Source organism: Nomascus leucogenys, chromosome 8, assembly GCF_006542625.1.
Source record: "Nomascus leucogenys isolate Asia chromosome 8, Asia_NLE_v1, whole genome shotgun sequence".
NCBI lineage: Eukaryota > Metazoa > Chordata > Mammalia > Primates > Hylobatidae > Nomascus > Nomascus leucogenys.
This window is the reverse complement of record NC_044388.1, coordinates 59,405,855-59,430,809: the sequence shown is the minus strand read 5'-3', so window position 1 is coordinate 59,430,809 and position 24,955 is coordinate 59,405,855. Positions and strand designations below refer to the sequence as shown.

Here is a 24,955-nt window from a genome sequence, read left to right as displayed (position 1 = left end):
GCTAATAAGGCCACTGAAGTCTTCAGTTTCCAAGGTTGTGTGTTGGGCAGTAATCTATCCCTTCTCTCTGAGTTTCCTGAAATACAGATACAGTAGAAAGTTTCAGAAAGAAACAGTTTCTCTCAAACATATACATGGGAAATCCAAACAAATTTGTCCGTTGAGGTTAGGAACAAACTCACCATACCTTTCCTCCAATTAACCAACCTGCTTTCCAAAAAAGCCATTTTAGGTTAAGGTTACTTTTGAGAAATTTGTACTTTTTGTTTCAGAATCTGTAATAATTTCATGTTTGCTGATTGCTGATATTTGGTCAACAATACTGTAGAGCCAGTTCTTACTTTTTGTATGAATCTGGCACTCTGCCTACTGGCTTCAAGAATGTAGAAGAAAGCAGGAGAGGAAAGAATAGGAATGATGGGAGAATAAAGAGACTCATTATCATTGTCTCTTTAAAACTGAGAGCTGGAAGGAGCCTTGGAGATGATTTTATTCAGTAATACTAAGTACTTAGAGAATATATGTATACACTTTTGTCCTGTAATACAAAAAATAGTGGTGTCTAGATACCTAATAATAGGAATATTAAAATGATTATATTTACTTAAGGAACATTTCATATTATAAGGTACTATTGGCCATTGGATATAAATGATTTATCAATAAGAAAAAGGATAGTAGTATTTCATAAAAGTGTTCATTTAGCAGGATTCAAAACAATATCCAAGAAGAACCTGGAGAGAAGATTGTGTGTGACACAATGCCAATTTTAAAATGGGGGCCAGAGGCTTACACTTACATAATTTTCTTTATTTTGACTCAACATTTTGGCAAAGGCATTGGCTTAGCCACACATGGTGTATAGCTTGTAATAAATAACTTCGTCTTTTGCCTCTCGTCAACTGTAAAATAGATAATACTCTTCACCTCTTTCTTCCCTCCCTCCATAGAGTTGTCTGTCTTTATTCATCAGGTCTATATTTGGAGACTATGTTGGGCTGATGATTGAACAGTGATGAATGAATTAAGGTGAATTACAAGGATATCCTAGAAGATGCTTAAACTAACAGGAAATTCAGTTATCTAAAATTAGTTTGTAATACTCTAACCATCATAGAGGCCAAGTATAGTGTTTTTCCAATTTTTTTGCTCACACAGCTCAGGCTGCATTTTTCTTTTTAGTGATTTATTTTCCTCCTAATGGTACTCGATTTGACATTATTCAGATTTAAATGCGAAGGGAGAGGTATGAATTTTCCTTTATCTCCTAGAAAAGAGGATGCAGTGAAGGGCAGATCACCGTCACTTTGGTGGTAAAGTCCTGCCAAACAAAAAAGCATGTGCTGAAGATTTCATTCAGCAGGCATGGAATCTGAATTGCTCAATAAATCCCCATATTGGTTGGTTTTATAGCTTAAAAGAAGGAAAATATAAAATAGTCTGTCCAGATGACTCACAGATTGTCTCTTGCTCAGTATTAGCAGTAAAATAATAATCCTTTTGATTACCATAAATACATCAAAATACTGTAGATATTTTCAGAATATAGAGAAATACATAGAAATAATTTAGATGTGATTGTTGCCTAAAAAATTAGAAATAAAATTTGGCCCATATTTTTCCAAGAAATCATTAAAAGCTTTCCTTTGTTTTCATATTCAAAAGGATACCACTTGTGCATGCAGAATAGCCAACCTGCTTCCCCTCTGGTCAGTACTTGATAACCAGAGCACACACAGACAGAATCTCCTTTCATTGCTGCTCTTAATTGTGAAAGAGTTTTATTCTTCCCCATGTTCCCAAATCCAGAAACTGGTACAGTTCCAAGGTGTCCTGAATACAGATATCTGGCTTTAGATGAAATCTCCAAGGAGTTTTATATTCACTCACCACTTCCTGTGGAAGAAGAAGTTGTAATAATCATTACAAATATCTTGAACTGCAAACTTAGCAGCACTGTTTTCTGTTTCAGACATACTCAGCATTGAATCACTGAATAATTTTATTTCTAATTATGAAATTGAAGCTTTGGCAGATTTCATTTTATTCACTTGAAATTAAAACAAGTTATTTTATATATTCTAATGAGATCAGAATGTTACAAGTATGTGTTTGGATTTTATTTCCATACTCTTGGAGAGAAGGCCATAACTTGAAAAATGACTGGAAAGAAACTAGTATAGTCATTATTAAGAAGAGACTATTTATTATAGTCATTATTTAGTAAAGTGAGTTTCCTTAAAGTTGGTACATTTCTGTGTAGCCAGTGAATTAATTCACAAGTCATTTAAGCTTCATAAATATATATTAAATGTTTAAAATCTATTTCAGAAGCTTAACCAATAAGATATAGTTATTTCTGATAACCAAGCACCATTCTGTGCACCAGTGATACACAGCTGAGTGGCAAACTCAAAATTTTTTGTGTGTATATAATTTATGTTTCACCAGTTCTTTCCCCAGCTCCTCACAAATTCCCTGCACCTGTTCTTCACCGTTGACGTACACACATACCTATACCCAGAGAGTTTTTTCAAGAGTTCTCCCGGGATTGATTGTGAGTGATTCTGGTCTTTTTCATGCCATCTGTGGGGTAGTCCTCGTCTCTTGCTCAGGCCCCTCTCTGCTGGGTAAGACCCCCAATATCCACTGACCACCGAGCCCTGCATGTGTGGAGTGCCGGCTGCCTGCTGAGCGCAGTACTTGGCAGTACTCACTGCTGTTCATACCAGGTGTCCCAGACTCTGCTGGACACCGATTCTTGTTTAGCTGGACACAACTTCTGACACAGGAGGCTTGCAGGTAACACACTCCACGCAGCATTCTTTGGAAAAGTTGAGAATACCTTTCTCCTCTTTTCTGTTCTGGTAGAGAGATCACAAGCACTCCAAGGGCACCCCCAGTGTTTTATGTGAGTACATCCTATTTCATCACAGCCTCTCTCTCCCTGGGACCCCTGGGGAACGGAGCCATGAAGAGTCCCAAGCGACAGACTCCCTGTTACACTTAACATTACTTTACTCCTCTCACTTTCAGTTAGTGCTTTGTTACTGAGACAGCCCTGTCAGCATCTGACACTCCACCAACGCACCTCCTTAGGATGAGCTCCCTCTCAATCGTAGCTCAGGTTCTCATGCAAAGGGGACTGTCCTGCCAGTTTGCAGAGGATTCTGAAGCCAAAAGGTGAGCCAGCAGCACCAGCCACCATGTGCAGATGAAACAGATGAACGAATGCACACAAGCCCTATAACACACTAGAAAACTGCTGTTTAAAAGATATTAATGATATTAATAATTTTTTAAACCTTGGTATTTACCTCTTAAAAGTCTAAAATAAAAAGGTTTTGGGTTTTACTAGTTGGTTTCTCCTGAGTCATGGTGTGTATATTTTTAGTATTATTGCTGCCTCAATATCTCTCTGCTTTAAAATAGTGATACTTTCCCAAAGCTTTCTCCTTGTCTCTGTTCTCTCTTCCTACTCTCCTACACTCTTTGCTTGCCAAATATATATTAATACGCATACAGTTCTGACACCCCTCTGAACCTGAAGAAGAGTGTTGTCAAAGGAAAAAGAGGTCAAAAGTGGACACTTGAGGTTTTCTAGCCCCATTCCTGGTGTGATTCTGTTACTTGTTCAATAAAAGACGCTTTTCACAAATGCTTATTGAGAGCTCAAATGTGTGCCAGGCAAAGAAAATCTTGACTAGTTTGGGAGAACGAGGGACCAGGGAAAACCAGCATAGAGTTAGGAGGCATATCCAGGCAGAAGGAAGAACACATGCATGGCACATGCGGAGAGAACAGGGTGTGTTGGAAGAACTCCAAGTAATTAGATATGCCTGGAACAAAGAGGACATCTGAGGGTTTGGAAGGAGCAGAGACTTAGCAAAGTGTGTGGAGGTCAGCACATTCTGGCCCAGTCTGCCAAAGGAGTTAATAGCAATTGTTTAATTTTTAAAAGTTCTTCAGATTGTATGTCAGATAAGAATGCTAGTTCGTCTTGTAACATACAGCTGGATACCAAGGAATTGAGGTTAAGAGGCATAGTGTATACATCCAAACTATTATAGCACAGTTCACTGAGGTGGACTTTTCCTTCCGCTGCGCTCTGTACTGTATTAGTTCCATCATATTTAAACATTGATAATAGTGACAGTAACCGCACTTTTAATGATCAAAATAATGAGTTTGTCACTGGACCATGCTTGCTTTAGAGCTTTGATTTTTGTATAAATTTAACCTACTAGGGATAAAAATGCTGTTTTACTGTTAACACATGGCAGTCTGACCAACACTCAGGACAGACTACTGCACATGCACTGAGGGAGGCCCCTCCTGGGTTTGTTTGGGTTGAATAAAATCCTTCTCTGACTGTGGGGTTGAAGTCATCTTATTCCTCTGAGGTGTGTTAGCAGATAAAGCAGAATGGAGTAACTGAAGAGCTACAGGACCCTCCTGTACCCCTTCCCTGAGCACCTGGGAAAGACCCATATGGAAATATTAGACAGTGACTGGCTTTACTGATGTTTTGAAGATAGTTGGATTCTGGTAGCTTAGCATATGTAATGTGAACTTCAAGATTTGTCCAAACACTTATTGCCAATTACTATAGAAAGTTGGGTTGATTACTGTTATCATTAATCTGTTTGTATCAATATAAAATAATACATATTTGATGAAAATTTAAGTTACTTTTCACTTAGTCAAGAATTTCTCAAACAGGGTCATACTTTTTAGTCATTTTATATCATGATTATCATCTCATTTCTCTCACCTTTTATTTCAAGTGGATAGGAAGAAACCAACCCATTGGAAACTGATTTTTTTTTAAGACTTAAGGAGGAACTTGTACAACTTTCCTCTATAAGTCATTTTGCTAACAGTGTTTTCCTTAGTTTTTAGTTGTAGTATTTTAATTATACAATTAATATATTGATAATGATTTGTTGTTAAAAAGTAAAATGATACAAGCTGGGCCTGGTGGCTCACACCTGTAATCCCAGCACTTTGGGAGGCCAAGGCAGGTGGCTCACCTGAGGTCAGGAGTTCGAAACCAGCTTGGCCAACATGGTGAAACCTCGTCTCTACTAAATATACAAAAATTAGCCAGGCGTGGTGGTGCACACCTGTATTCTTAGCTACTCAGAAGGCTGAGGCGGGAGAATCGCTTGAACACAGGAGGCGGAGGTTGCAGTGAGCTGAGATCGCACCACTGCACTCCAGCCTGGCAAAGAAGCGAGACTGTCAAAAAAACAAAAAACAACAACAACAAAAAACACACAAAATACTAAACTAAAACGATAGAGACATATACAGAGTAAAGAGTCCCTCCCTTTTCCTTCTCCCCATGCCCACTATTCTCCTTGCCTCCCCAGCAGTAGTCACTGTTAACAGTTTGATGTGTGCTCTTTGACATTTGTCTTAGGTGTATATGTACTTGTACAAACATGCATAGGCAAGTAGATTGGAGTTTGTAAACAATTTATTTCTCTAAATCAAATACCAGAAAGCAAAGCTTGTTTCCACTCTGATTTTCTTTCTTACAGGAAAGCATTCTCTAAGGCTTAGGAAACTATAGGAATTCTTTGAGGCTTTTCTTCTTTTACCTAGTTTATTTAACTTATTAGTAATTTGAATAAAGGTGCCAAAATTTTAAAATATACTAAACCTGGAGGGAAAAAATGTCTATATTTAGGAATTCGGACTAATGTTGTCAGCATGTGATGGTGAGGCTGAAATGAAGAAATATTCAATAGGGATAAAAATTTTAAATTGCATTTAAATTTTAAAAATGTGTTATAGAGGTTTAGAATGTAAGACTTGATTTCAGCAGTAGTTAACATGAAAATAACCTGGTGATGTTTGTTGGCAAGGACTAGCTGATGCAGTGTCTGAATGCAATCTTATGATAACTGTAACAGAAGTATAATATCCCGATCAAGAAGGCACAAACCTCTTTGTACCCTTCCCTAAGCAGGCCACTTTCAGAATACTGTATTCAGGTACAGCAAATATAAGGTAAAATACAAGTAGCCCAGAGATTTTATTTCTGTTTGGAACAATATGAATACTATCTAAGTGGATTTGTATAGCCCACTAATTACTAAATGCTTTGAAATTGATGGTTATATAATAAGTATAAACAAGTTTGAATTTTATTGGATAGATAGATAATGAAATACTTGGTTGATTTGTAGAAAGTAAGCAAGGACTTGGTATTTTTGTAATAGAAACATGTAAAAAAATCAATCCTCTAATTATAATCTAAACCAATTTCAAGAGCCTCTGTATGGTCTAATTGTTGCTACTCAAAATGTGACCTTTAGCCCAGCAGCTTCAGTATCACCTGGGAGCTTGTTAGAAATGCAAACTCAAAGCTCATCTAGAACAATTGAATGAGAACCTGTACGTTAATAAGATCCCCAGGTGAATTACGAACATTAAAGTTTAAGAACCTGAAAAATTCTGAACCCTCAACTGTGTTCAATGAAAGCTTTAAAAAGTCCATAAAGATGGTGTCTCCAGACTTCTTGTGTATGTTCTTGAAGCATGATGCAATAGTTTGGTAAAGAAATTAGAAAAGTAAAAGATGAGGCAATCGTGGTGGCTTATTTGACTCTTGCATTGTCCTAGGCAATACCATTATTACCTTTTCACATTTTTTAGTATAGGTTGGAATTATTGATAAGTAGTGATAATTCCTAGGATGACTAAATAGAAAAATTTTTTCTATTTTCAAATTATAGTTTTAAAATAGTTTTAAATTATAGAAAAAAATGAGATCACTAAGATCCCATAATGTATCATAGACTTATAAAAGGGTTCATTCTATTCATGTTAATTGCAAGAGAGAATAAATTTGATTCTACTTTAAAAATATATAGGCAATTTTTTTCTGTGTTCTCTGGAAGAAAAATTCCAAAAAGAAATTTAAAAAATAAAATTGGATCCCGTTGACCCTGAGAATTAACTGGGAGTTAAGAATGTTAAGGCTGTTTCAAAACACACTGAAAACCAGATCATGTGTATGAAAATATAACTAGGAATGCGAAGTATATGAAATAGATCTCATGTGAGTATTGTAAAGGTTCAGAAGAATGAGCATTTGATTAATTCATTCAATAAATATTAAGTGCCCATTATGTGCCAGGCATTGTTCTTGGAATTGGGGCTAACTGGAGCTTAGATTTTAGTGGAGGACCCAGACAATACACAAATTAACAGGCCAGTGAAAGTCTGGGTAATACGTGCTTTAAAGAAAAAATAGAGCAGGTCAGGGGATGGTGAATGACTGCACCACAGGCCAGGATGCCACAAGCAGATGCTTCCCTCTTCTTTGGTAACTAGGCCCTTGAGATGATGGGGAGATATGTAAGGAGTTACCATTTGGCCAGACTCTGAATAAAACACAGAGCCATATGCGGGAAATGGAGCATAACCAAACTGCAGCAATAGTTCCGTTCTTAAAGTCCTTTTATCACCTTAATTGAATAGGACTGTCCTGTAGCCTCAGGGCTACCTTGGATGCAAATAAAATCACCCACTCTTGGCTTTGTGGTATCCTGAGATACCACAGCACAAGAAAGGGGCGTGAGATCCGCAGAGATCGTTCTCCGCTATCCAAGCTCTGAAACCCTTCAGTCTGAAGGTTGAAAAACACTGATTCATTGTAGTTCAAGTCTCACCTGACAGCACCACTCTTGAGTCTGCAGTCTCAATTTCCACATCTGTAAATTGGGAAAGATACCCAACTTGCAAGGTTATTGTGACAACCATAGAGGGTATGTATCAGGTGCCTGACACATACTAAGTGTTTAATAAACAGTTGCCAGTATTACTCCCCATGAGGGTTAGCTTATTAACATCTCATTTCTAAGATGTTAGAAATGATCGTCAGATTCTGTAGAACCTAAGGTAGACAGTTTCAGCCTTATGATATTACTAAAATACATAATAACAATTTAGAGTTCCCATACATAAAAGATTTTTCTACCCATTGTCTACCCTCACCCTCCAACTTAGCTCATTACTCCCTCCAGAGAATAGTAGTCGGGAGGTAGGGATGATGAGTGGATAGGCCCTGAAAAGGCAGTTTAGGGGTGTCGGTGTAAAATGTGCACAGATACATATTGTGTGAAGTCAGCTGCATGACAGCCAAATAATTTTATGCATTTTTGTATGTCCACTCTTATCCATCTTCTAAACCTAGTTTCATTCACAAAGGTGAACACATTTAGTTTCTTCAAATACATGAGAGACTGGCTGGGAATAATCCCCCCAGGAATTACCAAAAGTGGTTTCAACATTTGAAGGCCACCCTGAGCTATGGGAACAATGGAGAGGACTCACTGTGTGACTCTAGTCTGTTTCCCTTGCCCCTGAAAGGAGATAACACCTCCTCTTCTCTCAGTTCTGTACAGCTCAGCCTTGACCTTGAGGTTCCTGGGAAGTCGTTAGAATTGTGTTAGGTTAGTACGAAATCTATTCATTCCTAAGCTGATTAGATCCCATTTCCTGACTTGTTGTCATTGGATACTTCACATTTAGTTTACTCTGAAATGTACATTAAAAAAAGAAAAGACAAAGTCTTTTTGGATGCTATGTTTCAAACGGTGTGTTTTGTGATCTTAATGGTTTTTGCTAATTTTAAAAAGCAGTGAGTTGGTGGTAGAAAATAGCTGTTCTCATCGAATGTGTCTTTAAAATGTTCTATAAAACTGTATCAACAAAACAGGGCAAACATCAAGATCTTGAATCACTGGATTTTTATACAACACAATGCCCATGGTAGACAAATACCAAAAAACAGAAAATGCCTAAAATGTAAATTTTAAAAAGGAAGGTAAAGAAGGAATGAGTGAAAAAGGAAGGGAGAAGGGGAAAAAGGAAGAAGGAAATAGAGGGGAAAAGGAAATTAAAGGAAGAAAAGAAAGGAAAGAATAAAATGGAATCAAGAGTCCTATCCTTTAGAGACCAGAGAAAGCGCAGGTAGAATTTTATGGTGGAGTTCATTTCTGCCTTGCTTCCTGCCTCAGCTTCTGTAAAATGGCCCTTAATCATGGCGGCAGTGATTCTGATTGCAAGGCAGGCTTCGCTGAAGAAAATCTGGCCATCAGGGTTTTGAGGATAAAGCAGTGATCACAGACTTAAACCTTTAAGAGCCAACTGGGAAATGCCCTCCCATTTGAGATGCCCTGGTTTGTGCTGACCTCCAACTGATAGAGTTAGGGATGGGTGGAAGTCCCAGTCAGCATCAGGGTGGCAAAAATGTGTGCCCAAGAAGTGTGCCCTTCTGGGCTCTCCTGTTTCCCACCTACCCACAGAAGGCAGGCGTGTATGGTGAGCCAGTCTACCAGCAGTAGGAACTGCACATTCCACGGCCAAGAAGACCCTCTCAGATTTCTGTAAGACGTCAGTCCAGTGAGACTGCCTTACATGGATCCCTACCACCTCCAAGTGGTGTACTTACTGCCAATAGAAGGGACAGGTCCAGGGCATCCCTGGGTATTAGGCCACACTGATTCCTGGTGGTGGCGATGGACGTGGCGTTAGAGGTGGTGCTGGTGCTGCTGGCTGTAACAGTGGTGTGATGAGGTAGGGGAGGCCAGCTTGCTCTGGGGTGCTCAGAATATGGCCCTTCAATTTCATAGATCCATTTTTGGTTGCCTTGAGTCTTTTCTGCAACTTTTACTTTCCATATGGAGTCATTTCCCTTTGGCATAAAGAGCATCTTTAGCATACTATGTAGTGCAGTTCTGCTGGTTACAGATTCTCTCACTTAGGCATATATGAATATGTCCTTATTTAGCCCTTGTTTTTGAAGGCTATTCTGGTCTCTTCTGCAGTCCCTAACCAACCACTGATCTGCTCTCTGTCACTACAAGATATTTGCTAGAATTTCATATAAATGGAAACATACAGTATGTAATTTTTGTGTAGTTTTTCATGCAGAATAATTTTGAGATACATCCATGTTGTGTGTACCTCAATTGTTCATTCCTTTATATTGCTGAGTAGTATTTACTGTATGGCTATACACAATTTGTCACCTGTTGATGGACATTTGGGAGTTTCTGCTTTTTAGCAATTACAAATAAAATTGCTATGAATATTTGCGTTCAAGTCTTTGCGTGGGAATATGCTTTCTTTTCTCTTGGATGAATACCTGGGAGTGGAAAACTGGATCATATGGTAGGTGTGTGTTTATGTTTTTACCAAACTACCGAACTGTTTTGCAAAGTGGTTGTACCATTTTACATTCCTACCAACTGTGGTAAGTAACCAGGGGTCTAGAGTTAAACAAGGCTCTCCTTGCTACCAATCTTTCCATTCTTCTCATGTTTGCTGTACACAGCCACAAATTGAATTCCAAGTCATTAAACACAGACTTTCTTGTAAGGGCAAGGAGTTGTTCTGGAAAGTGGATCCAGGGTTATTTGGCAGAGAATTCTGTGGCCTGGGGAACTTGAAATGTCATCTGGAGGGGGGAAGTTGTGGCCATAGAGAGGCATGATCCCTTGGCTCAAAGGATTTTTTTTTTTTTGCTTTGTGGAGGGACATGTCCAAGGATGACCAGAAGGGGGCCTTGAAAGCGTGGAGCTCAGGCCAGTTCCTCTCGCTCAGGTCTGAGGGCTGTACTGTTCCTTTCTTCTAATCCACCCAATTCTAACCATCTTGAAAAACCCATCCTGTGTCCTCACGCCTGTATCTTCTGTCGTGTGGCAGTTCTGTGTGTCCTCCTCCTCTCGGTTGTTTGCTGTTTGACTTTCCATGTCTCACTTTCCCAATTTGTGCATAAACTTTTCAGTCAATTACTCTGTCTCCTTTTCCTTCATATGTATGACAAAGTGTTATGTACATGAATGCTTTTCAAAAATGTGTTAATGAAATGCATGGAGTTTGCTGCTTTTTCTCTGCTCCTAAGTTGGTGTTAATCTTCAGACATTGTCCAGCACACTTGACATTTACATACAGAATCTAGTGTGCAGCTAGGACTTCCTGGCCCAAGCCCTGCCCGGTTAGCCTTCCTAATCTCACCCCAGTTCACTAACACTGCAAACCTCTCTGTGCTTATGCTATGTTTTACTATTCCAGTGTAAACCTCGGTTTGTTCCCCTGACATCACCTCATCTCATCATTGCCTTTTTAGACTACTTCCTTACTAACTGTATTAAGTAACCCAGAAATAAAGAGAGAATTTTTATCAGGTTTCTGACTTTCCCAGCATTGGCTATGGTTCTGCCTGTCAGATAGGTCACTAGAGACCCTGGCCATAAAAACATTTCCCAAGGGAGTCATGCCTAAATGTGTTTTCTCTATGTTAATCTTTCTTTCTGATGTGTTCTTTCTTTCCTTCTCCATCTGGAAAATGTCTCCAGTCTTTCAAAATTCAGCCGCAGCATTATTATCTCTTCCAAGAAGCCTTTACTTTTTAAGAGATCTAAATTAAAGTATGTTTCTCTATCCTTTATAGCACATCTCTTGTAATATTTAAGACACTGGTACTGTAATTTTTTATTTATTTGTGTATTACTCTCTCTCGACTAAAAACTTTGTGAAGATAAGGACCACATCTCATTTGACTTTATTTTTCAGCATTTAACAGTGCTAGTATATAAAATCCTCAAATAATTGGTTAATGAATCAATAAATTAATGAATAAAGGAATGGAATGCCTCTTTTATTCATCTCTTTCCTTTTCTGTTCTCCATGTCTTCCCTTGTTTTACTTTTGTTTCTGCCCTTCTTCCACTGTGACTAAATTTTTGCAATATAGAAATAATATGGGCTTTGTGACCTTTAGCGTTTTCTTAGCTCCACAAATGTTGGAAAATGGATTTTGAACCTTAGCAAACAAGCTGAAACAGTTTAAACATTTGTTTGTGGGTGCAGCAATGGAAGAAAGACTTCATTGGCATTTGTTATGATGGTGAGTACATTTGTGAGGTAAACATTCTTTGCTCAAGACTAAGAGGCCTCTGGTCAGATCTGCCCCCATTCTAAAGCAACACAGATCATATTCTGTCACACTGAGATCTCAGGTAACTGACCTTTCTCACATCTGGGGGCCTCCTGAGATGCCCTACGTGGAAACAAAGATGAACATACTGTTTAAAAATGTTCAGGCTTGGTTTAGCCCAGATATTTTTTATAAAGATATTATGAAATAATGAAAATAAAGTTCCTTATATGCTGGCCAGCAATAGTAGGTGCCAGTAAATGTTAGTCATAATCTTCATCCTCTTTCCCAACCTTTCTGAAGTTCCTGAAGACATACGTTTCCTTGAAATTTCTCTCAGGATCAGAGTCACAAATAAGGAATAGGTCCAAGATACGTGCCAGGCACCAAACATGCCGCTCCTCTTTTTCAGATGCCAGCAAATTAATCATCTGTTTTGGCACTTACAACTTTTTTTGAGAGTGAGCTGAATGTAATGCGTGCCCCATATCAACTTCCCGAGGCTGTCATGCTTAGCTCACTCACAGTCAGGGACCAACCCGCTGGCCCCAAATCCCCAGCAGAGATTCTGTTCCTGGAAATACTGGTAATGTTCTGACTTCTCCTCTGGTTGCTTGAGGAGGTGCTGTAGACCTCTGTGGCGGGGCTGGGAAACACCTGAACGGGTATTTTGAGCCGCGTGAGAGCAGACCAAGCTGGCAGTATTCCGGCTCCCACCTGAATCCAGTGAAAGTGACAATAATTAATCGGGTGTACCCAAGTGGCACTATTTATAGTAATATAAAGTAGATGTTAATGTGTAAGAAATAGTTTGAAAACAAACAAAACATAAATAGAAAAAATAGCTGTAATGCTCCTTACTTGAAAAACAAGTCCTACTTAGTTTTAGATTCAGTTTTACGGAATACAATTCAGCCTGAATTTTCATTTAAAAACTGGATTTATTAATATATTTTGTGGAAACAGACGTTCTCTATTGCCTACCCACAACTGTTATTGTAACAAGGGAAGTTGCTTATGGAACAGCTTTGCCTATAAGCATTTTAGAGATAAATGGAATTTAGGTCAATAACCCTTCAATGTTTTTTTTTGTTTTTGTTCTTTTTCTTTTTTTTTTTTTTTGAGACAGAGTCTCGCTCTGTGTCGCCCAGGCTGGTGTGAGGTGGCGTGATCTCGGCTCACTGCAAGCTCCACCTCCCGGGTTCACGCCATTCTCCTGCCTCAGCCTCCCAAGTAGCTGGGACTACAGGCACCTGCCACCACACCCAGCTAATTTTTTTTGTATTTTTAGTAGTGACGGGGTTTCACCATGTTAGCCAGGATGGTGTCGATCTCCTGACCTCGTGATCCGCCCGCCTTGGCCTCCCAAAGTGCTGGGATTACAGGTGTGAGCCACGGCGCCCGGCCAACCCTTCAGTGTTTAAATGCACCAAGCCTGTTCTCTAGGACTCCTCTTGCCTAAGGAAATAAGAGGAATTGTTTCCTTCCGAATCTTTACAGGCTTGTGAAAGGTGAGGATGCATTTACTGTCCTCTTTCCTTAAGTCTTTGCAGTCAAAAGTCCTTGAAGCTGGGACCCTTGGAGAGTCTCTCAATTACATGTTGTTGGTAGTGGCTTGTTTTGACAGTTTCAAAAAAAGAAGAAAAAACCACTTAAATCATTTTTTCTTTCTCTTTTTAGGAGCATCTGAAGGCCTTTGATGATGAAATCAATACTTTTTTGGACAATATGTTTGGACCGCGAGGTCAGTGAATTACTTGAGAACTTAACGTGGAAGGAACACAGGAAGAACACCATTTACGTATAGAAAGGGATTATGTTATTTCTGGGGTCTTGGAAATAGTAAGGTACTTAATATTTAGAAACTTAACTTCCTCAACTTTGATATCCTTCCAGAATGTCCAGAACATCCCATTTCTCCTCCTGCTCAGCCTCTCCTGGGATTAAAGAAGTTCTGGGAGCAGGAAGCAGAGATAGAATGAAATGCAATGCTTTCCTCCAGTGTCTGTCTGGCTACAAAGCTGGGTTGTAACTTTCCTTCTAAACTATGCTGCTTTCTTGTTTCGTCTCCACTGCCCATTCATCTTCCACCTTTCTCACATGCTAGTTATATGTGACATTTCTGCCCTTAGACGCCTTGATAAATTCCCTTTAAAGATGTGTGCGCTGGCTGGGCGTGGAGGCTCATGCCTGTAATCCCAGCACTTTGGGAGGCTGAGGTGGGCGGATCATGAGGTCAGGAGTTCAAAACCAGCCTGACCAACATGGTGAAACCCCGTCTCTACTAAAAATACAAAAATTAGCTGGGCGTAGTTGCTTGCGCCTGTAATCCTAGCTACTCAGGAGGCTGAGGCAGGAGAATCGCTTGAACCCGGGAGGCAGAGTTTGCAGTGAGCCAAGATGGCTCCACTATACTCCAGCCTGGGCAACAGAGTGAGACTCTGTCTCAAAAAAAAAAAAAAAAAAAAAAAAAAAAATGTGTGCGCTTTCTCTGCCCAGGGCCCATAGGTATGATGAGCTTAGACATCTCTCCATCCTTCCTTCATCACCAGTCACTTACTGTACTGCAGTGGCCTCCTAACAGGTCTCCCCTCTTCCACTCTTGCCCCCTTCCAGTCATTTATTCAGTGTCAGCTGGAATGATATTCTAAAGACCTAAGTCATATTGCATGGTACTGTAGCTTAAAACTCATCAATGTCATCCCACTGCTCTCAGGTAAAAACCAAACTTCTTATCATGGACTGCGCACCCTTGGGCTGTCTAACCCCAGCAACCTCTCCAACTCAGTCAGTATCCATTGTCCTCACTGGCTTTCATACAGCTGCTCAAGCCATCTTTTAATTCTGCAAATATGTAAAATTCTTTTACGTGCTATTCCTTGAGCCTGGAATTCCTCCCTAGGATCTCCTACCCCTCCCTCCAGATGAGTCAGTTCCTGTCACACTTGAGGTGTCAGCTTCAACGTTGCCTTTTCAGTTGGGCTTTGCCTCTCTAAGGTACAGTAGTCCCCCCTTAGCAGCAGTTTCGCTTTCTGCAGTTCCAGTTACCTGTGGTCAACCATGGTCCAAAAATAGGGGAGCACAATGCAGTAAGATATTTTCAGATAGAGAGATGACCACATTCACCTAACTTTTCTTATAGTATATTATTATAATCTCTTACTGTGCCTAATTTATAGACTTTTCCATAGTATATATGCACAGGAAAAAGCATGGTACCTACAGGGTTTGGGAGTATCTGCAGGCTCAGGCATCCAGAGGGGTCTGCTGTGGTCCTCATCATTCTGTTTCAACCCTTGTTTACTTCCTTCAGATACTTCATTATTACCAACAGCGATTTCTCCCAGGAGGGCAGGAACCCTGGCTGTTTCACTCACCATTTATCTCCAGGGTTTACTACAGTTCTGGGAACATTTTCAGCACTGTATATTTTCCAAATGAATGAATGAATTCTAGACAGAAGGTTTCATTTTACTTGGACCTTACTGGCTCACAGAACTGTGGAAAGTCCTTAGTTCTCTACAAGTTATTTCCTCGGCCCTATTGGAGGAGTGAGAGAGCAAGGAATGAGGAGGTTTTCCTGTTTCTCGGATCTTTAAACAATCACTCGAGTATTTAGGCCATTCTCCATTTTCTCCGTGGGCTCTATTAACTGTTCCAAATGCATGACTATATAGTTTTAATATAATGATACTGATTCTATACAGCTTTGAAAAAATCCTTTCACATAGTTTTTTTTGCTTTTTCCATTTAACCTCCTGATGACTCTGTGGGGTAGGCAGGGCAGAATATCTTTATCTTCTAACCTACTTTTACTACGTTCTCTCCCTTACAGTTCTAGTGGGTAGAAAGGAGAACAGCTCAGTGTAGAGGGCATGACCCTCTCCCTTAGGCATGCAGGACCCAGTGCCCCCTCCCTTAGGCATGCAGGACCCAGTGCCCCCTCCCTTAGGCATGCAGGACCCAGTGCCCCCTCCCTTAGGCATGCAGGACCCAGTGCCCCCTCCCTTAGGCATGCAGGACCCAGTGCCCCCTCCCTTAGGCATGCAGGACCCAGGACCCCTCATTTAGGCATGCAGCATCCAGGACCCTCTCCCTTAGGCATGCAGGACCTGGGACCCTCTCCCTTAGTTAGGCATGTAGGACCCGGGCCCTCTCCATTAGGCATGCAGGATCCAGGACCCTTTCCCTTAGTTAGGCATGCAGGACCTGGGGCCCCCTCCCTTAGGCATGCAGGACCCAGGACCCTCTCCCTTAGGCATGCAGGACCTGGGGACCCTCTCCCTTAGGCATGCAGGACCCAGGACCCCCTCCCTTAGGCATGCAGGACCCAGGGACACTCTTGCTTAGGCATGCAGGACCCGGGGCCCTCTCTCTTAGGCATGCAAGATCCAGGAGGATCTATGATTTGTTGGTGACAGTGGTTTTCTGTTTGACACTTCGACTAGAGGGTTAAACAACAACCTGTCTGCACCAGGTTCACTGAGCTTTGCTGCCAGTAAGATTGGCGTGATCTTGAATTATGTGGATGTGGGATCAATTGAGGAAAGGATTACAGTTGTTTACTCTGCATTGGTCATTTTATGGAATTTTCCTTTGTAGCAAGGAGATTGTAAAATTGACAGTTGACAGTGGAATCAGATGAGCTCCACAGTGACAAGGTGTCTAGCATGTAAGCCATCAAGAATCCTTTTTTCTTCCTAAAAGTCTCACACACTGATGCTGACTGGCACATCACCAAATAAACCTTTCGGTGTCTCCTAGCCTCTTCTGATTTTGCCCACACCATGTTAGTACCATCAAGGAGTATTGTTCTGCACAAATACTGACTCAGAGGAAGAGCTAACACTTCTCAAGTCCCAAAGATAAGAAAGTTTATTACAAGCATTTGTTCCCATCTTTTGGCCAAAACAACTATGATTATTCTAAACAACTGTAGCAAACATTTACAGCACTGTGACAAAAGAAAACAAAAACATCAGGGGCTATATTAGTTTGCAGTATGTGCTTGACTCAATGTGCCAATGGATATGCATTTAATGAATGTTTCCTCTTAACTCAGCACTATGTGGGTATGAGTCAGACAGACTAGGGATGTAAGACCTAGTGGCTGTCTCCTGGAGCATATACTATAGGTGGGGAGGTAAAGCCAGCACATCTGAAACTACTGGAGATCAATTAAATACTAAACCATGTGTGTTTGTTTCCTAGGCTGCCATAAAAAGTACCACAAACTGGGTGGCTTAAATAGCAGAAATGTATTCTTTCACAGTTCTGGAGGCCAACAGTCTGAAATCAAGGTGTCAGCAGAGCCTTGTTCCCTCTGAGGTTCTAGGGAAGAATCTGTACCATGACTCCCCCGTCTCTGGTGGTTGGTGGCAACCTCTGGTGTTCCTTAGCTTGTAGATGCATCAGTCCAATCTCTGCCTCCATCTTCACATGGCCTTTTTCGCTTTTGTCCTTGTATCCAGACCTCTCCTTCTTATAAGGACACTAGTCGTTGGCTTAGGGCCCACCCTAATCCAGTATAACCTCATCTTAGCTAGATTATATCTGCAAAGACTCTATTTTCAAATAATGTCACATTCACAGATACCAGGAGTTAGGACTTGAAGGCATCTTTGTGGGGGACACAATTCAGTCCAACACCATAACAAGAAGTAGCGTAGCAGTTTAGTGCTAGTCATTTCACTTTTCTAGGCTTCTACAGCTCAGTTTTTCTTAAGGGTAAACTGGGATGATATTGTCACCTATATAATGGGATTACTTTGAGAATCAAATAAGTTAATACATGTAAAAGGCTTCAGAATAGTGCCTGGCACAGAATAAGTGCTCAGTAAATGTTATAGTAACAGTATCATAGCCATAATAATATGTGAATTAGAAAATGATAATAATTGTCTTGCTATATATATGAGGAGCTGTAAATACGAAAACACAGTAGGAAATGTCTCCCTTCAGAAGTCAGGACCTTTATCTGGGCATTAAAAGATGAGTAGGGTTCAGATATGGAGATGGACATTAGGAAGTGACGCACAGCACAGACTTACAGCAGGTGATTGCAAGCCTGCTGTATGAAAGGTGGTATCTGTTAGTCACATGAATGCTGAGAAGAGCTTTCTAACCTTTTTATCTCTATCACCAATGGGAGATATTTATAAAATAAGTGATGAGACAGTCAGAGCTTGAGAAGGCACTTGGCTTATAGAAATGGTACTGTCTGTAGGGCGGGTGGTTTAACAAGACGCTGGGGTATACAGGGTAGGACGTACCAGAAAGAGGGACTTAGAAAACAAAAAATTCCAGAAAAGGCCATTGCCTGTTGGTGAAACCAGCTCACTACAACTCCATTTGTAGAGGTTAAAAGCAGCATGCAATTTTTATAATTCTGGGCCAAATCATTTTCTTTATTTAAACAAACAAAAAGAGCAGAATAGAGAACACAAATCATTTTGTGTCTACAATGATTTTCAGGTGTTACTAATTATATTGTAGCTCTATCATGTGGGTTTCATTTAGGCTTTTAAATATTCACTCTCCAGTGTAAGGGGCCCTGATATATTCAGCTGCTTGCCTCCCTGCTGTGTAAACATCCACTCCTATGGCCAGATCTGGGTCCTCAGTTCTGAATCACAGCTCCCAGGCTTTGCCTCTGCTGTCTGCAGCCTCCAGGCTTGCTGCACTGTCATCCTATTGCTTTCTCTGAACCAGCTGAACTCTAAACCCATTCCATTACTGATCCTAGGCAAATTCGGAGCTGTGTGGGCTTTAGGAATTAGGATACAGTATCGATATGCCTTCTTTCCTCTGACTGCTCCGATCTTCTCCATGGGAGGACAGCTGCAAGGTATCATGGGGCTGGGAGGCAGATGTGACTGGTTCAAATCCTGACTGTACTGCCGACTATGATGTAGCCTTCTACATCATAGTTACTAAAGTTACTAAAGCTTTCTGGGCTGTTTTTTTTTTTCCATCCATAAAATTGCATAATAGTACTTACTTCATATTAATTTAGAGTAAATAAATGCAGTAACTGTTCCAAAATAGGCATTCAAGAACTGTCACTTCACACCTTTACTTCTTGTCCCTTTCATTCAGTGTTCAGCCTAAGCCCTGTTTGCTCCATGAAACCTTTACCGATTCAGCCCCCACGGGCTTCCTCTTCCCCTGAACTCTAACCCCAGGCCAGCCTACCTAATGCTGTATGGGGTTGTTCCCTGTTGTGCTGGTGTGTACAAATGCAATGTATGTGACGATACTGATGACTGAACAGGAGCATCATTCCTCAGGATCCTCACTGTATGTGTTTCTTTTCAGATTCTCGAGTCAGAGGGTGGTTCATGTTGGACTCTTACCTTCCTACCTTTTTTCTTACTGTCATATATCTGCTCTCAATATGGCTGGGTAACAAGTTTATGAAGAACAGACCTGCTCTTTCTCTCAGGGGTATCCTCACCTTGTATAATCTCGGAATCACACTTCTCTCCGCATACATGCTGGCAGAGGTAAGTGTTTAAGTAGCCAAAGCTGAAGTCCAGTAACTAGCAGTTTTTATTAATAGAAACAATCATATCTAGCCTGGAAGAACTATGCAAGGTTGCTATCAATACTTTCTTTAAGACCTAAAGAACTTATTCCAGCAGTTGATATTATTCTTTCTGAAAATCCTGGAAGTCCTTGTTTATAACTTGAATCTTTCTTATTCCAATTTAGACCTATTTCTTTTTTTTTTGAGACAGAGTCTTGCCCTGTCATCCAGCCTGGAGGGCAATGGCACAATCTCAGTTCACTGCAACCTCCGCCTCCCAGGTTCAAGCAATTCTCGTGCCTCAGCCTCCTGAATAGCTGGGATTACAGGTATTCGCCACCATGCCTGGCTACTTTTTGTAATTTTAGTACAGATGGGGTTTCACTGTGTTGCCCAGGCTGGTCTTGAGCTCCTGATCTCAGGTGATCCTCCTGTCTCGGCCTCCCAAAGTGTTGGGATTACAGGTGTGAGCCACCGCACCTGGCCTAGACCTATTTCTTTAGTCTCTAGTCTAATTATAATTCAGATTCACAACGTAGATCAAATGTGCCTTTAAAGATCATGTTACAGTTTTCTCCTTTGACAGATTAGGATACTGAGGCTTAGAAAACTTTCATAATTTGCCTGAGAATAGACAGTGATTAACAGAGTATTTTTAAAATTAACTTAAACATCATATGCAGTCAGTTTTACCGAAATGCCAATATAAATATTCCCTTAAAGAATACTCTGTATGTCTTTGGAACACTGATGTTTCAGCTCAGCTCTAGTGGCCCTTGTTACATCCTGAGCTCCAAATTCCTCTGTGAAGCACCAAACCAAGGTCATTTTACAGGAGAAGGAACAAGGATGATTGCCCTGTCTGTATAACCAAAAGTTATTTTAATGTAATAGAAGGGGAAATCTAAAAGTCTTAAATAACTTGCTGTAGCAAAAAAAAAAAAAAAGAAAAAGTGGGACGAAGAGAACAAAAACAAAAATGTTTAGCTATTTTATAGCTTGTATAAAATCATTCATACAAGCTATAAGTGGTGGATAATGGCACAAATATAGCTGCCTTTCTGGTGATCTTGAATTCTAAAAGAAAACAAATCCTTGCCTTAAATTAAGGTTCTCTTGAGAGTTTATTCTATGCATTATTCTAATATGTACCATTCTTAATAACTATTAATATTACCATAAATGACTGGAATGAAGCTCTCATAATAGAATTTTAGGCATCAGTCAGTATAGGAGATGGAATTTTGGAGTCAAAAAAGCCATGCTGACAACTCTTTTTTTTTTTTTGAGGCAGAGTCTTGCTGTGTCACCCAGGCTGGAGTGCAATGGCACAATCTCAGCTCACTGCAACCTCCGCCTCCTGGGTTCAAGCAATTCTCCTGCCTCAGTCTCACGAGTAGCTGGGATTACAGGCACCCACCACCAATCCTGGCTAGTTTTTTTTTTTTTTTTTTTAGTAGAGACGGGGATTCACCATGTCGGTTAGGCTGGTCGCGAACTCCTGACCTCAGGTGATCCACCCACCTCGGCCTCCCAGAGTGCTGGGATTACAGGTGTGAGCCACCACCCCCAGCCGACAACTCTTAAAATTATATCACATAGGTGCTCACGAATCTACTTGACACTGAAAGGACCATTTTTATTTTAGGTTCTCTACTAGCTGAATTTTAGCTCCCTAGATGAGTTAGCAAGATAGTAATTTATGGGAGTCATTTCTCTATATAGCAGAAGGAAAGATACTCTTAGATTGTTTTCCATAAGTGACAGCTCCACACGATTTACAATAGCAAAGACTTGGAACTAACCCAAATGCCCATCAATGATAGACTGGATAAAGAAAATATGGCACATGTACACCATGGAATACTACACAGCCATAAAAAAGAATGAGATCATGTCCTTTGCAGGGACATGGATGAAACTGGGAGCCATCATTCTCAGCAAACTAACACAGGATCAGAAAACCAAACACCACATGTTCTCACTCATAAGTGGGAGTTGAACAATGAGAATACATGGACACAGGGAGGGGAACATCACACACCCGGGCCTCTCAGGGGGTGGGGAGCAAGGCTGGGGAGAGCATTGGGACAAATACCTAATGCATGTGGGGCTTAAAACCTAGATGAAAGGTTGATAGGTGCAGCAAACCACCATGGCACATGTATACCTATGTAACAAACCTGCACATTCTGCACATGTATCCCAGAACTTAAAGTAAAATAAAAAATAAATAAATAAAAAAGAAGTGACAGCTGCAGCAGAAGGGCCAGCCTGCATATGTTCAACCACACCAGCAGTTCTAGTACCTGTTTGGACGGAGCTTTGGTGTAATGGAGTCAGAAGGCACGAGTTTGTTTTAGCTCTGTCACTTTCTGTGTAATTTTAGAGCAGTTATTTAGGCTTTCCAAACCTCAGGCAACTTAACTATAAAGCAGAGATACAATATTTCTCCTACATAACTCTTGAGTGACTTGTAAGGATTAATGACTTCTGTTCAATCAGCATGTAATGAGCTTTTCCTAGGCACTGAATATGAAGCCCTGAAGGTATAAGATGGATAAGACACAGCTTCTACATTTGAAGAGCCTATGGACTAGTACAGAGTACGAGTTGGTAAATGTGAAAATGCTTTGTGAATTGTAAAGTGCTAGTTGAACAGTAGTCACCATCAACAGGAGCAAGAACAACTGTTTAGTTTTTGAACAACGAGGTAAATGTCTTCTTTCTAGGAAGAACGTATCTGCACTGAGCCCATTGCCTACCACTAATTTTATCTACTGCTTACCCACTCTTTCTCTTACACTTTGTGGAAGTGTAAAATCACTTAGTTCAGTTCAAAATCACTACCATTGATTGCCACCCGGTCTCCTCTCTTTGATTGTGACCTCTTTTGGAGCAGGCAAAAGGTCTTCTTTGACACTCTGGGGGTATGTTTAATAGATACTAGTCAGGTGACAAACTGATTTAACCTTGCTAACTTGTTAGGGGTCAGCAGATGTTTGCTTAAGCCAGAAAGTCACTGCAATAATTATTAACAGTCTTTCAACAAATATGTATTGAGTTCCCACACTGTCAGATTCGACTGTAGATTCTAGAACACAACCTTTGCCCTGTGGGAAAGAGAGGCTGGTGATGGGGCAGCCTCTGAAAAGGTGACATTGGAGTTGAGACTGAATGACACAGTGGACAGAGGATCAGTGGTTCAAGATGAGGTGGAGAGATGGGCCCTTGGAAGGAATTTGGCTTGCACTCTAAGTGTAATGGAAAGCTACTGGAGGATTTTAATGATGGGAGTGCTATTATCTCCTTTTTAAAATAGATCACTCTAGCTCCTACATAGAAAATGGACCATGAGGGTGAGTTGGCAAGAATGTTAGCAAAGAGTCCAGTTAGGAGATCATTGCAGTACTACAGGCAACAGATGCTAACATCTTGGATTAAGGTGGTGAAGATGGGAAGAAGCTGGTGAATTCTAAGTATATTTTGAAGTAATTTAGTCCACACCTCCTTACACCTAACCCTATTGGACAGCCTTGCTTCCTTTTCTTCAACACATAGGTTGGATGACTCCTATACCAGTAAGGGGATTAAGAATGGTCCAGGGAGAGACAGAGCCTCTCTAGCTTGGCTGCCTATTCATAATTGTCAGGTAGTTCTGCACAGATGCCACAGGAATGGGGACAGCCCAGATAAATCTGACTAAAGCAGGAAACATCATGGGGAAACAGAATATGCCCTGTCCTCTCCACAGTCAGGAGTTACTCTGTAACTGTATTGTTAATGTGCGGAGTAGAGTTTAGAGCCCTTTACTACAGAACTACAACCTGACCATAGAGGTTTTTAATTAATCCTTGTACACAAAGTTAAACAGCTTTCTTAGTTTGAAAAATGCACAAACACACCAAAATTTATATGTAGTTTAAGGTCTTTCTGGGTCCCCTCTAGCCAGCCGCTGATTCCCAGTTGAGAACTAAGAGCACAAATCCCCTGGGAAATATTGGGAAATGACCTGATTTGTAGTAGATCCCATTCAGGAAAACCCAAGGTTTTCTTCTTTCACTGGACTTATTTATATTGATAATCTTTAATTAGCATGATGTTAACAGGGTTTTTGTTAGAAGGAAAGAGAGGTATATCAGGACAGTGAAGAAGTCTCACAAAGGTTCTAAAACATTCTAAATGTTATTTAGTAATCTCTCTCTCTCTAACATTTAATTAATTAACATCCAAACCCTCTCAGCTGTGTATATGTATTTTAATGGATATTGTATATGAATTTTATACATCTCTAAGGCAGCAGAAAATATTAAATCGTAGGCCTTTCGCCTGTAATACCTGATCCAAATCAATCCCAAATGCCTTATATTCTAGAATTTTAACTTTTTACAGGGAGAAAACTTCTTTCATAGCATTTTCAACAAAGAATAAAAAAGCTCATTTTCTCATGAGGTGGAAAGTACACCAAACAGTGAATTAGGAAGTCTGAATTCTAATCATCCTTCTACCACTTTCTAGTCATGTAATCTTGAGCAAATCATATACTCATCAAATGTTTACTGAACACTTACCATGTAGTAGGTACTGGGCAAGGAACTGTAGATACAAAGATGAGCAAAAACAGATGCATAATTTTTTGGAGCTTTTTGGTTTTTGAGAGTAATGGGGAAGACAGACATTAATCAATTAACCATCAAATTGTTTGATTACCAAGTAGCATAAATACAATGAAGAAAATGGTTTAAGAACCTTACTGAACCCTGTTTTTGATATCTGTAAAATGGCAATATATGTATTTTTAAAAATTATTGAGATGATTAAATATATTTAAACGAATACAAAATATTAAATTTTTACTGTAGTTTTCTCACGGTTGTTTTCAACTAATTCTACATTTCACTTGTAGAAACATGACTAGATAATTCCTTACATAAAATTTTGTGACTCAAATGATAGTTAAAATCTGTTATTTTGGCCAGTGTAGTTAGAGGTAACATATACTAATTAAGGAAATAGCCATTGATTTCAGTTCAACAGCAGGAAATAAGTCCCCTGATAATAGGTGTTTGAGGATAGGATTGAAACAAACTCAAATTCTGGGAAATTCCTACTCAAACCTTGAATAGATGCCATGAGACATGAATGGGAAATTCAGTCTGTATCCAAATTCTTGTGCTGATGTTTGTTTTTCTTTCTTGGTTCTTTGGCAGCTCATTCTCTCCACTTGGGAAGGAGGCTACAACTTACAGTGTCAAGATCTTACCAGCGCGGGGGAAGCTGACATCCGGGTGAGCCACTAGAAGCAAATCAACCAACTATAACCAGTTCTCACTGACAAGGAGAGGAGGTTTTCTCCTTCCAGATAGGGGGCTGAGGCTAGAATTAGATAAGAAAGGGGTTCCTGTTCTAATAGAAATGCTTGGTAACAAAGATGTTTACCAACTATCCCTCTATAAGGGACCAACTGAA

The 24,955-nt window shown here is 40.2% G+C and overlaps 1 protein-coding gene across 2 annotated transcripts in view; it reads left to right on the top strand.

Moving 5' to 3' along the window:
• ELOVL2 (ELOVL fatty acid elongase 2) overlaps positions 1-24,955 on the top strand; it is a 65,580-nt gene that overhangs the window by 18,897 nt on the left and 21,728 nt on the right. Inside the window, exons 2-5 of one of the 2 annotated variants that reach the window (XM_030817289.1) lie at positions 13,639-13,702; positions 18,704-18,805; positions 19,276-19,463; positions 24,697-24,774. In XM_030817289.1, the coding sequence (XP_030673149.1) occupies positions 13,639-13,702; positions 18,704-18,805; positions 19,276-19,463; positions 24,697-24,774 (432 nt within the window). The remainder of the gene's footprint in view (positions 1-13,638; positions 13,703-18,703; positions 18,806-19,275; positions 19,464-24,696; positions 24,775-24,955) is intronic. The other variant, XM_030817290.1, reaches the window with a different exon arrangement.